The following is a 14,781-nucleotide window of genomic DNA, read 5'->3' as shown; positions in this document are numbered from 1 at the left end:
TCAGGTGTGCATTATATGATCTGAACAACCTTCTGTCCTTTCTACCATTTTGCCTTATTATTTGTAATTCTATAGTCAGTAACATATCCTACCCTGGGACATGTTTACTGGCAAAATGGTTCGTAATTTTTACCAGCAAGCAGAAAGAAAAATTCTGTCATCTTCTTGACTAAAAGTGCATTGGTTATATTAAGAATAAAAGGAAAGTGGCAGCTTCTCAGAAAGTGAGTCTTTTTTTTTAAATTAAAAATTAGATCAAATGCTTTTAAAAAGTTATTGTGACAATACTGAGTTGTGAAGTATTTAACTTAGAAAGGACTTGGTAGCACAGTCGGTTACACTATAAACTTAATGTGCTTGATAGAGCAATGTAAAAGGGGATATATTCTAATTCTAACCATGGCTGTGTTGATGCAACCGTGCACTATTTTGCATCTAATTGTGTCATATCCGACCTGTGAGTGTTTGATGCTGACATGTGGCAACTACATATATCACCAGGTGGGGCACCAAATTCACTGAAAATAAGTGATCCTAAAAAAATCATTTAAGAAAAGTTTGGTGAGCTTTAATGTTCATTATGCTAATGAGGAAAGAAGAGATGGACTAATCTGGACAACACAAAAGTTTTAAGTTCATCCCTCCTGCCTCACTAAGCCTCCAGCTGATCGGTAAGTGAGCAGAACTAATCTGGGTGTCATCCCAGTATACAAAGATTACAATATTTTGCCTTACCATTCATCAGGTCAAGAATGAAACACAGCTTGTCGGGTGTGTGGAAAGCATAGGTCATACAGACTATAAAAGGGCAGTCCTGGCGAAAAAAGGAAGAAAAAGAGGCAGCAAATAAGTGATCAGATAGGCTTTTATACAATTCAGCAAAACACCTTCTTGGGAATAAAATTAAGGAGATATTTTTCCTTCATCCTCCAAGGCCTGCAGTAAAACTTTGTTTGATTTAAAAAATAGAACAAATTTCAATTTAAAATAACATTTTCCCCACAGGTGCTGAAGTTAAAAGTGAACAATGAGCCTACACATTATTTTGTGTGTCTCTCTTTCCCTCCATCATTTTACGTCAGCTGCATTCCTTCTTGGTGACATACACCATCCCTCAATTAAGAGCTTCTTCTCCACCTTTCACTTAACAGCAGATGAACTGAAGAGACGGTAGCAACAGTAAGTATCAAACTAGAGTAAACAAAATCAAGTTATAGCCCTTTCATTACTACCAATTGACTGTTAGTATCAAGTTATAAGTAACAAATTAACTACATATTTTCTGAATTATGTTGTCCAGTTTTTATTAACTTTTTTGTTGCTTTGCCTTCAAATATTGGACATCCTTAGATTAAGTACAAATAATAAAGCCCCAAGCACAGAAACACTGCAATGAAACCATTACGAGGGCATTTCAGGGTTGTGAGCTACACATATCATCTGTGTTGGGTCAGCTGAAGCAAATAAAATATTTAGGACTAAACACAACTGCGTCATGAAATTGGATTATGCTCTAATAACAAATAATGTGCGAACCCAGCTCAACAAGCTGCAGAAAAAGCACTGGCCACCAGTAGATAACTGGGGGGGGGGGCTTCCCCCCCTCCCACCAACCAACTCCTATAAACTAAACCCTGCCCACCCAACAGCTGACAGCGAGGCGAAAGCTAAGCCATCTGCCTCCACCCCTGACTGCAGCTCCAGCAGATCCTCCACCCCGAATATGGCCCACACGGCACTGAGCTCTTAAGTCCATTTGCAAGATCACCGTCATGGTGAAGAAGGAGCCCCAGAACTTCCTCAACTTCAGGCACAACCAAAACATATGTATGTGGTTGGCCGGCCCCCTCCCACTCTGCTCACAAACATCCTCCACCCCCTCGAACAACCAACTCATCCACGACCTTATCAGGTGCACCACCTTCAACTGTATCAGCCCAGCCTTGCATAGGAGGTCAATATATTCACCCTCTGCAACACCTTGCACCACAGCCCCTCCTCTAGCACCTCTCCCACTCGTCCTCCCTCTTTTTCTTTTTAAAAAAAAAAATTTTTTTATTGGAATTTTTTACAGAAAATATAAAATATAACGACAAACAATGAAATGCAACATAATAACCCATAATAACTGTAACACCCCCCCAGACCGTATCAACGCATGTATCACATCCCCCCCACCCCCCCAACCCCAATGAACAACAAGAGAACTTAAAAATAAATTTAAATTAAATAAACATAGTCATCCCCCCCGGGTTGCTGCTGACACTGTCCCCGTACCCTATCGTTGAGCCAGAAGTTGAGGAAAGGTTGCCACCGCCTAAAGAACCCTTGTACCGATCCTCTCAGGGCGAATTTGACCTTCCCTAGCTTAATGAAACCCGCCATGTCATTGATCCAGGTCTCCACGCTTGGGGGCCTCGCATCCTTCCATTGCAGCAAGATCCTTCGCCGGGCTACTAGGGTCGCAAAGGCCAGCACACCGGCCTCTTTGGCCTCCTGCACTCCCGGCTCCACCCCAACCCCAAAAATCGCGAGTCCCCATCCTGGCTTGACCCTGGATCCCACCAGCCTTGACACCGACCTCGCCACCCCCTTCTAGAACTCCTCCAGTGCCGGGCATGCCCAGAACATATGGGCATGGTTCGCTGGACTCCCCGAGCACCTGACACACCTGTCTTCACCCCCAAAGAACCTACTCATCCTCGTCCCAGTCATGTGGGCCCGGTGCAGCACCTTGAATTGGATGAGGCTAAGCCGCGCACACGAGGAGGAAGAATTAACCCTCTCCAGGGCATCAGCCCATGTCCCGTCTTCGATCTGTTCCCCCAGTTCCCCCTCCCACTTAGCTTTCAGCTCCTCTACTGACGCCTCCTCCACCTCCTGCATAACCTTGTAGATATCAGATATCTTCCCCTCTCTGACCCAGACCCCCGAAAGCACCCTGTCACTCACCCCCCTCGCGGGTAGCGAAGGGAATCCCTCCACCTGCCGTCTAGCAAATGCCTTTACCTGCAGATACCTGAACATGTTTCCTGGGGGAGCCCAAATTTCTCCTCCAACTCCCCCAGGCTCGCAAACCTCCCATCAATAAACAGGTCCCTCAACTGTCTGATGCCCGCTCTGTGCCAACCCTGAAATCCCCCATCAATGTTCCCCGGGACGAACCTATGGTTCCCCCTTAACGGAGCCTCCATCGAGCCCCCCACTTCTCCCCTATGTCGCTCCACTGCCCGCAAATCTTGAGGGTAGCCGCCACCACCGGACTCGTGGTATACCTCGTAGGAGGGAGCGGCCACGGCGCGGTTACCAGGGCCCCCAGGCTTGTATCTCCCCAGGACGCACTCTCCATCCGTTTCCATGCTGCCCCCTCCATCACCCACTTGCGCACCATCGACACATTGGCCGCCCAATAATACCCCGAGAGATTGGGTAACGGCAGCCCCCCCCCCAACTCTACCCCGCTCCAAGAAGACCCTCTTCACCCTCGGGGTCCCATGCGCCCAAACAAAGCTCATGATGCTACTAGTCACCCTTCTAAAAAAGGCCCCAGGGATAAAGATGGGCAAACACTGAAAAAGGAACAAGAACCTCGGGGGAACCGTCATTTTGACGGATTGCACTCTACCCGCCAACGATAGTGGCACCATGTCCCACCTTTTAAATTCCTCCTCCATCTGCTCCACCAGCCTGGTAAAATTAAGTTTATGGAGAGTCCCCCAACTCCTGGCCACCTGCACCCCCAGGTATCTGAAACTCTTCACTGCCCTCTTAAATGGGAGTCTCCCAATTCCCTCCTCCTGATCACCCGGGTGTACTACAAATACCTCACTCTTGCCTAAATTTAACTTATAGCCCGAGAAGCCCCCAAATTCCGCTAACAGCTCCATCGCCCCCGGCATTCCCCCTTCTGGATCCGCCACATACAACAGCAGGTCGTCCGCATACAGCGATACCCGATGTTCCTCCCCACCCCGCACCAGGCCCCTCCATCTCCCTGACTGCCTCAACGCCATAGCCAAAGGTTCAATCGCCAGTGCAAAGAGCAAGAGGGACAGGGGGCACCCCTGCCTGGTCCCACGGTAGAGCCTAAAGTACTCCAATCTCCTTCCATTGGTAACTACACTTGCCATCGGAGCCGCGTAGAGCAGCCTCACCCATTTGATGAATCCCTCCCCGAATCCGAACCGCTCCAGCACCTCCCACAGGTACCCCCACTCAACTATATCAAACGCTTTCTCTGCAACCAGCGCCACCACTATCTCCGCCTCCTCCTCCACTGCCGGCATCATAATAACATTTAGCAGTCTCTGCACATTCGTGTTGAGCTGCCGTCCCTTGACAAATCCTGTCTGATCCTCGTGTATCACCCCTGGCACACAGTCCTCTATCCTGGTGGCCGGGATCTTCGCCATCAACTTAGCGTCAATATTGAGGAGCGAGATAGGCCTGTATGATCCACACTGCAAGAGGTCCTTATCCCGCTTCAGGATCAGAGATCAGTGCCCGCGACATCGTCGGGGGCAAAGCCCCCCCCCCTCCCATGCCTCATTGAAGGCTCGCACCAACAGGGGGCCCACCAGATCCGCATACTTTTTATAAAATTCCACCGGGAACCCGTCCGGCCCCAGCGCCTTACCTGACTGCATTTGTCCAATCCCCCTGACTAGCTCCTCCAACTCTATCGGCGCCCCCAGCCCCTCTACTAGCTCCTCTTGAACCCTTGGGAAACATAGCCTGTTCATGAAGCTCTCCATCCCCCCTCTCCCCCTCGGAGGTTCCGACCGGTACAGTTCCTCGTAGAAGTCCCTAAAGACCCCATTTACTTCTGTCCCCTTCTGCACTACATTCCCACCTTTATCTGTTACTCCACCAATTTCCCTAGCCGCATCTCACTTACGGAGCTGATGCGCCAACATCCTGCTCGCCTTCTCCCCATACTCACATACCGCGCCCTGCGCCCTCCTCCACTGTGTCTCCGCCTTTCTGGTGGTCAACAAGTCAAATTTGGCCTGCAAACTACGCCGTTCCCCCAGCAGCCCCTCCTCCGGTGCCTCCGCGTATCTCCTGTCCACATCCAGGAGCTCCCCCACCAGTCTCTCCCTCTCCTTCCTCTCCCTCCTTTCCCTATGGGCCCGGATGGAGTATTGAGGGGATGGTCTGGGAGGCTCTCCCCGCGGATCACTGCTTTCAGAGCCTCCCAGACCATCCCCTCAATACTTCCCCGGACCCTCCTACACACCTCCTCATCAGCCAGCATCCCCACATCCAGGCGCCAGAGCGGACGCTGGTCCCGCGCCTCCCCCATCTCCAGATCAACCCAGTGCGGAGCATGGTCTGAAATCGCTATGGCCGAATACTCGGCATCCTGCACCTTCGGGATCACTCCCCTGCTCAGAACGAAAAAATCTATTCGGGAATAGACCCTATGGACATGGGAGAAAAAGGAATACTCCCGCGCTCTCGGCCTCCCAAACCTCCAGGGATCCACCCCTCCCATCTGGTCCATAAACCCCCTCAGCACTTTGGCCGCCGCCGGTCTCCTACCCGTCCTTGAACTGGACCGGTCCAGTGGGGGACCCAGCACTGTAAGTCTCCCCCCATGATCAGGCCCCCTGCCTCCAAGTCCGGAATGTGGCCCAACAAGCGCCTCATGAAGCCAGCATCATCCCAATTCGGGGCATATACATTAACCAGCACCACCTTCTCTCCCTGCAGCCTACCCTTCACCATAATATATCTGCCCTCCTTGTCCGACACCACCTCAGCCGCCTCGAACGCCACCCTCTTCCCCACCAGAATCGCCAACCCCGGTTCTTCGCGTCCAATCCAGAGTGCAAAACCTGCCCCACCCACCCCTTCCTCAGACGAACCTGGTCCGTCACCTTCAAGTGGGTCTCCTGGAGCATAGCCACGTCCGCCTTCAGATGAGAAAATACCCTAGTTCTCTTAACCGGCCCATTCAGCCCCCTCACGTTCCAGGTAATCAGCCGGATCAGAGGGCAACCCACCCCCCTCCCCCGCTGGCTAGCCATAGCTTATCGACTGCTCGCCCCAGGCCAGCTCGCCCCACCTGACCCTTTCCCCATGGCGATAACGCCTCTCCTCTACCCCCCCCCCCCCGGCCCCCACCAGCTCTTTCCTGGCCAATCCAGCAGCAACCCGGTATCCCCCCCCCCCCCCCCCCCCCCCAGGCTAGGACCCCTCCTAGCCGCGACGCACCCTCCATGGTACTTCCGTGAGTCAGCTGACTTCTGCTGACCCCGGCAGCTCCCGCCAAAACCCATCCCCTCCCGGCATGGGGTCATCCCCCTCTTGCCACACCTCCTTGGCACCGCTTCAGCGCGGGAAAGAAAACCAGTAGAGGCCACGCCCCCACCTCCAGCTCCGTCCCCCCTGCCCCGCAGCGCGGGAAACCAGAGGAAAGCCCGCGCTTTCACACTGCCACACCCAACCCTTCTGACGCAGATCCCCAAAATCCAGTTTCACCCCAACCCCCAGCCCCGTACAGAAGAGAACATATAAAACACAAACCCCCAACATTCCCCACACCCATACCCAACATACAGACCCACCCGGAAACAGAGCAAAAAGAAAACCAGCATAAAAAACACGTGTCAAAATTGAAGAACAGCAACAGCGAAAACAGCAACGGCCATAGTGTGTCCCCAGACCCTAGTTCGAGTCCAGTTTCTCCGCCTGTACAAAGGCCCACGCCTCCTCCGGGGACTCAATGTAGTGGTGCCGGTCCTTATATGTCACCCACAGACGCGCAGGCTGCAGCATTCCAAATCTGACCTGCTTGGCATGCAGCACCGCCTTCGTCCGGTTGAACCCAGCCCGCCGCTTTGCCACCTCCGCACTCCAGTCCTGGTAGATTCGCACTACCAAATTCTCCCACTTGCTGCTCCTCTCTTTCTTGGCCCAGCGCAGCACACACTCCCGGTCACTGAATCGATGGAACCGCACCAGCACCGCCCGCGGGGGTTCATTTGCCTTAGGCCTCCTGGCCAGCACTCTGTGAGCTCCCTCAAGCTCCAGGGGCAAATGGAAGGACCCCGCTCCCATCAACGAGCTCAACATCGTGGTCACGTATGACGGGAGATCCGACCCCTCCGCCAAGCCCAGGATCCTCAAATTCTTTCGCCTCGTGCGAACGTCCAGCTTCTCCAAGCGGTCTTGCCACTTTTTGTGAAGTGCCTCGTGCAATTCCACTTTCCCCACGAGGACCACGGCCTCCTCCTCCCGCTCAGCGGCCTGCTGGTGCAACTCCCGAATGGACACCTCCTGGGCCGCCTGGGTCCCAAGCAGCTTGTTGGTAGTTGCATTCAGGGAGTCCAGCAACTCAGCCTTCAGCTCCGCAAAACAGCGCAGAAGAGAGTCCTCGGGTGTTCCGCCGGCCGCCATTTTGTCCTTCTTCCCCCGCTTTTCTTGGGGAGCTGCTGCAGCTTTTTCCTTTGCCCCACTCCGGGTGAGCACCATAAATTATAGGGAATGCTCCTCTAGACACCTTCCCCCACCGGGATTAGTCGAGACAGCGCCGTTTGGGGCCCTCAAATTGGCCCAAAAGTCCTTAAGTAGCTCCGCATAGCCGCAACCGGAAGTCGTCCTCCCTCTTTTTCATCCCTTTCAAAGTCGCCGCATCCTCCTCCATAATCCTCCCATAAATAGCTGAGGTGACTCCCCCCATTATTGTAAGATATTGATCTCCCTCTACTACTTTAGAGAGGCATGAAAAGGTAGGAAAAGACAGAACTACCCCATTTTATTGGAGGGAGTTCTAACAGACACTTGGAAGTGTGTTTTGAGGCAGACAAACAAGCTGAATCAGAGAAAAATGCATCAGGCTGATCCCCCATCATGTTCCAGCCTCCTCCCACCTTGGCAGAGGCAGCTTCTGTGCAGTGACGGCAACATGCTTAATGGTGGGAAGCCAACTAAATTTGTACAATGGGCAATTATAGAATCATAAAGTGGTTACAGCGCAGGAGGAGTTCATACGGCTCTTCTTTTGTTGAGAGTGTCACATGGGCTCCTTGCTGTATTAGATCCTCACTGTTAAAGAAAGCAGCTTGCACAGTGGGAGGTCAGAGAAGCATAAAAATAAGTTGCAATCTGACCGATAAATGGAGTAAACAAGCCCGAGGACGTCCACAGGCTGAGGCTTACCATTGCAACAGCAATTCGTGGAGATTATTTGAAAGCACCCCAGCATCCTGGAATCTACTCTTTTTGGTCCTGTCAGTGAATCAGCCTGATAAGTTACTCTTTAGGAGAGTTTCCCAGAACACACAGCCTGTGGAACAAATCCATTGCATGAGCTCCTTTCAGCCTGCTTCTGCATTCCATATTACTGGTTTAGCACACTGGGCTAAATAGCTGGCTTGTAATGCAGAAGACAGCAGCGCGGGTTCAGTTCCCGTACTGGCCTCCCCGAACAGGCGCCGGAATGTGGCGACTAGGAGCTTTTCACAGTCACTTAATTGAAGCCTACTTGTGACAATAAGTGATTATTATTATTATTAAACACACAAAAGTTAATTTGAACTACAGCTAGCTTCACTGAGAATTGAATTTTGTATGAATCAATCTTCCAGCACAGCAAGATTGAAAGAGCTGAGGTTGTAACTTGCTACTTTGTGAGTTTTTGTGGGAGGGGAAGGAGAGATTGGGAGTGCAGAAAGTGGAAGATTGAGAGAGCTTGAAATTTTTGTGTTGATGAGCTCTTTGCAGTTGCTGCAGGCATTGTATAGAAGACTTAAAGACTGACCCAAAAATAACTCAGGCAGAAAATAGCAGTATTGCCTCTCAGACAAATCATCATGGGTTTCAGCTGGGCAATGGACTTAAGTACGTAATCTAGATTGACATTTCAGTATATTGCTGAAGGATGCTACATTGTCAGATGGCTTGCCTTTTGCATGAGATGTTGAATAAAGGGTTTATCGGCCAGCTTTGGTGACTGTAAGAGATTCCCAGGCACTATTTGAAGAACAGCAGGAAATTCTCCCTGTATCCTGGCCAATATTCCTCCTTTAACCAGAACAACCAAAAACTAATTACTTGGCCAACCATTAATTTGCTGTCTGTAGATCTTTGTATTACACAAATTCATGCTTTGTTTACCTAAATTACAACAGAGACTGCACTTCAAGATGTAATTTAGCAGATTTTCAAGTACTTTGGAATGTCCTCTGGATGTGATAAGCTGTTATATAAATAGTTTCTTCTAATTAATAAGCACATGACTTAGTGTTAGAGATATTTGTTTTACTGGGATAGGTTAATGATGAACTACTCCAAATGCCAGTCATTGGCAAAATTGTCAGGTAATAAACTGGTTTGCAATTAATATAATTTTTTAAAACTGTTTATGAAAATGAATCTGCATACTACAGACAGTTGGCCTAGACAGTGCCTGTAGTATGGTACTTACCGCTGCTGTCATATTTCGTAAATCATTACAAATAGGTCTGAGCAAATAATTCCCAGAACGGAGTTCTGCTGTCATCGAAACAATGTGCAAAGCTCTGCACTATTGCTTAAAATTTGCAGGTGTGCACAAAAGTACTACTTATGTCAACCAATGGAGGTATAAATAGTAGTACAATAATAATAAGATAAATGTGACTGCATACAGGTATATAAAAGTGCAGAATTCTGAATTATGAAGTGAAGAAAATGGCAATGAGAGGTTGGAGAAGGACATGGGGCTGAACTGTAGGAAATGTTATACCTGGTCTGGGTGTAAATATAAGATACCTAATTATGCCCTTCTCTGATAATATTATTTGTGTCTGCTATCCTGCAAATTCATTGATTTGAAAATCAGTGAGCTGGATTTCTGCACATATGCAAACGCTTACAGAAAAATGGAGCACAAAACAGTATATTCTAAATTAGAAAGTTTTCCATTGGTTTCACTACGTAGTTGGCTCTTAACTGCCCCCTCAAAGCAATTAGGTATGGGCAATAAATGCTGGCCCAGCCAGCGACACCAATGTCCCATGAACGGAAAAAAACTATAAAGAAACATTAAGGGAAACACAAAATGAGAATCATGAACATCAGAAACAGATGAGAAAAAACGGCACAAAACTGCCACCAATCCTGTCTGGTGGAGGGCTAACAGGCACGCAGATACAGCTGGAGAACTGCCGGATCTGTGGCCGTACCGTGCAACATGGCGCCGACCATGCGTGGATCTGGCTGCCAAATAGTGACCCTCTATGGCCCGGCTCGCCATCCCCGAACAAGCCACCAGCCACCAGCGGGTTGCTCTGGTCTTCGACGCCAAAATCTTGTTCGGCTGGAGAAACCACATTGCCGGCGAAATCAGGGTCGGGGGCGGCGCTTTTGCGATTTTCCACCCCTCTAAAATGCATATTCTAGGAGTACGCCGCATGCCGCCGGGACGGCCTCAGGGCGTTACCGGAGGCCCTTCCCCGATGGCCGAGTTCCCGACGGCATTGGTCACGTGTGATATATTTTGAGCTTAGAATGCGGCTGCGGATTAAGTACAACGCTTTGGTGGGGGCTGTGGGCACCGGTGGGGCTGGTATGGGGGTGCCGAGCCTGGCCAAGAAGGCGCGGCCATGGACCCGGCAATTCTCCGGCTGTATCCACAGCTAGAGCCTGGGGCTCTAGGCTGCGTGCCTGTTAGCCCCCCCACCAGACGGAGGATCGGTGGCTGTTTTGCGCTGTTTTTTCGGCCGTGGGACGCCACCATTCCCACGCCGGCGTCAGCACTTAGTCTCAGAATCGGAGAATCCAGCCCGAGGTGTTCTACCAGAGGGAGCTATAAGTTTGTGAAACTTTAGAAGTCAAAAAGAGGAAGGAACCCCATACCATAATTAAAGTTACTAAAACTCACAGGCCTCACCTAAGATATCTTCCAGAATTAGAAAAGCCCATCAGCATGCCCTATGCTCACTTGTGCGGAATGGTACACATAGGCAAGGTACCAGATATGAGCTATTTACAGAATGGAAACTCTTGCCTCCTTGATACATAGAAGAACCAACACTTTGGTGAATAGGAGCAAAAGGTGCTTGCTAGACTTAGCAGCTCTGGCAGGATCTGTGGAGACAGAAAAACAGAGTTAACAGTTCAAGGCCAGCATGACTCCTTTTTGGAACTGAAGAGAGACAGAAATGTTAACGATTTTATTCTTTCGAAAGGGGGAGGGGGGGGAGAAGGTCCCATCACATGCCATAAAATGCCATCATTTTTCTACCTCTGTCAGTTCCGAAGAAGAGCCGTATTGGACTTGAAATGTTAACGTTGTTTGCATCTCCACAGATACTGCCAGGCCTGCTGAGATTTTCATAACTTTTTGTTTTTATTTCAGATTTCCAGCATCCACAGAATTTTGTGCAGACAATATTTCAACAAACAGAACTGTGCATCGCTCAACTCCAGCAGATGAATATGGTATCATTTAATTCCCCCTTTCCCACCCCCACTTATTCAAAGAAGCTTAAGCATTACATTTTCTGTGCCATGGACCATCCATCAGTAACTTGTTTTATCATAGTTCTAGATGTTTTGAGATGTTTTATTGACCCTACCGGTTCATTCAGGCATGACTCAACTGGTAGTATTCTCACGAGTCAAAAGGTTGTGGGCTCAAGTCCCATGGATGAGATTTTCCAGCCGTTCATGTTGGTGGGAACATCCAGTTCTGCTGACAGAACACCCCTCCACTGTAGACTTCCTGGCGGCGGGGGGTGTATTCAACAGGAACCCCATTGACAACAGTGGGGCGAGAAGATTACGCCCCCGGCCAATGTCAGGCCACCTCCTGTCGCCGTGAAACATGCGGCGGGTTGCTTGGTAAATCCTGCCCTTAAGCACAAAATTCTAGGCTGACACTCAAACTGAGGGAGTGCCGCACTGTTGTAAGTGCTGTCTTAGAGTCATACAGTGCATTAAAGGGCCGTTCGGCCCATCGAGTCAGCACCAACAATAACTACCCCTAATCTCGTGCTAATTCTACTTACCCGCACTTGTCCCATACCTTGAATGTGATGATCCTTCAAGTGTTCATCCAATTGCTATGAAACCCTTGGTTAGTACGCAGTCAATTCCAGTCCTACTTGACCAGGAATTGCAACACAATTGAATTAACCAATAATTCTTAGAAAAATACCTGAATTTTTTGACCCTTGGCTGGCCAATAATTACAGTCACCAGGTTTGTAAACATAAACACAGCTACTTTTTATTAATACCAAGAATTGTAATAAAATATGCAGCAAATACAACTGTTTAACTATTATCTAATTCTTAATTTCCCGCTCCAACTTGTGTCCCCACCCCTCTATACACACACACAAACATGGGAAGAAAAGGTAAAAAAAAATCATAAGTCAAAGGAAAAAAGGAGTCTTTGCTTCAGATGGTGGTTTTTAACCACCTTACTCCTTTTCATAGAATTTATCAAAGAATTACAGTGCAGAAGGAGGCCATTCGGCCCATCAAGTCTGCACCAGCTCTTGGAAAGAGCACCCTACCCAAGGTCAACACCTCCACCCTATCTCCATAACCCAGTAACCCCACCCAACACTAAGCGCAATTTTGGACACTGAGGGCAATTTAGCATGACCAATCCACCTAACCTGCACATCTTTGGACTGTGGGAGGAAACCGGAGACCCGGAGGGAACCCACACACACACGGGGAGGATGTGCAGACTCCGCACAGACAGTGACCCAAGCCGGAATCGAACCTGGGACCATGGAGCTGTGAAGCATTTGTGCTATCCACAATGCTACCGTGCTGCTTTGCTTTCAGTTTGAGGTATTACTATAGATTCATTCAGGTCTCTGTAGTTTCAGAAATACAGCACTCACAGCCTTCCTGGAGAGAGAGCAACTGCTTGTCTTTGTTTGCAGCCTGTAATGGTTTCCCCGTAGATTCATTCATTCAGGTTCTCTGCAGCTTCAGGAATACAGCAAGCACAGCTTTGAGGGAGAGAAAGCAGGCCCTTGCCTTTGTGTCTCGGACTCACCTTCTCCCTCAGGACTCTGAGAACCATCCCATTGAGATAGGACCCAACCACCACCTGTTACCGGGCAGAGTACAGTCTTTTGGCCAATTCATTACCCACCAGCCAATCAATCAAACCAAGTCCCACCCCATCTCTCTGGTGCCGAAAAGTCTGAAGCTCCTTTTCAAACTAGCAGAGACCAGCAGAATGTCCTCTCCTGTAACTAATTTGCTCATTCTCTGTTGCTTGACTTAAAGATACGTTCATGAATCACCCATCTGTCAAAAATGATAACGGCAAAATTAAGAAAGGGGAATAAGGGAATAAACAGGAAGGACACTTACACAAGTGCTTTTTAAACGTTGTTAGGTTTCCAGCCTCCGCTACCTTCCCAGGCAAGCCATTCCAGATTCTCACTGCCCTCTGAAAGAAAAATCCCCTCTGATTCTCCTATCCCTCACCCTAAAACTGTGCCTCCTTGTGATTGACCCCTCAACCAATGGTAACAGATGGTTTCTATTTAGCATGTCCAAACCCCTCATAATCCTATTCACCTCAATCATATCCCCCCTCAGTCTTCTCTGCTCTAAACAAAACCAATCCAAGCCTATCCAGTGTCTCCTTATAGCTCAGATGCTCCATCCCAGGCAACATCCTGGTGATTCTCCTCTGTATCCCATCCAGAGCAATCACCTTCTTCCTATAGTGAGGTGACCAGAATGCACAGAGTACTCCAGCTGTGGTCTCATCAACGTTCTTTACAGCTCCAAAATAACCTCCTTGTTCTTATATTCTATGCCACGACTGATAAAGGCAAGTGTCCCATGTGCCTTCTTAACTACCCTATTCACCTCCTCTGCTGCCTTCAGGGATCTGTGAACAAGTACCCTAACATCCATCGATTCCTCTGAGCTTCCTAGTGTCCTGCCATTCATTACATATTCCCTTGTCCTGTTTCATCTTCCAATGTACATCAGCCAACACTCATCAAGGTTAAATACCATCTACCACTGCTCTGCCCATCTGACCATCCATCTGTATCTTCCTGTAACCTACAATCCTCTTCTTCACTGTTAACCACCCTACCAATCTTGGTGTTGTCAATCAGAGACCCAGCACTGATCCTTGTGGTACGCTGCTGGACACAGGCCTCTAGTTACTCAAACAGCCTTTTACAATCACCCTTTGTGTCCAATTACTAAGCCAGTTTCGGACCCATCTCGACATATTTCCTTGAATTCCTATGCTTCAACCTTCTCAATCAGTCTCCCAAGTGGGACCTCATCAAAGCTTTGATAAAATCCATATAAACTACATCAACCTTCATCCATACATGGTCACTTTATCCAAAATGTTATCAAATTTGTACGGCATGACCTTCCTCTGACAAAGCCACGCTGACTATCCCTCATCAGCCTATGCCTTTCCAATTGGAGATAAGTCTCTCCTTCAGAATTTTCTCCAATAGTTTCCCTCGCACTGACGTGAGACTCATCGGGCTCTAATTGCCTGGTTTATCTCCACCACCCTTCTTGAAAGGTGGAACAACATTAGCTGTTCTCTAGTCCTCTGGCACTTCCCCCGTAGCCAGAGAGGAATTTAAAAACTTGTGTCAAAGCCTCTGCAATTTCTTGCCTTGCCTTCCACAGTAGCCTGGTGTAATTCATCCGGGCCTGTGAGTTTGTCTATGTTTAAGCGTGCTTAAGGTCCTCACAGTCCTATTTCCTTAATTCTGTACCTACATCCTCCTTCTCCTGAGTGAAGACCGATGAGGAGTATTAATTTAACACCCTA

General features: G+C 48.9%; 1 protein-coding gene across 2 annotated transcripts in view; it reads right to left on the bottom strand.

The window, feature by feature from the left end:
* grk3 (G protein-coupled receptor kinase 3) overlaps positions 1-14,781 on the bottom strand; it is a 408,882-nt gene that overhangs the window by 104,993 nt on the left and 289,108 nt on the right. For both annotated transcript variants that reach the window (XM_038778587.1, XM_038778674.1), the window contains exon 10: positions 736-814. In XM_038778587.1, the coding sequence (XP_038634515.1) occupies positions 736-814 (79 nt within the window). The remainder of the gene's footprint in view (positions 1-735; positions 815-14,781) is intronic.

The sequence above is a fragment of the Scyliorhinus canicula genome, chromosome 1 (assembly GCF_902713615.1).
Source record: "Scyliorhinus canicula chromosome 1, sScyCan1.1, whole genome shotgun sequence".
Classification (NCBI taxonomy): Eukaryota; Metazoa; Chordata; class Chondrichthyes; order Carcharhiniformes; family Scyliorhinidae; genus Scyliorhinus; species Scyliorhinus canicula.
The sequence above is the reverse complement of the archived record's forward strand: the minus strand, read 5'-3'. Positions and strand labels throughout refer to the sequence as shown.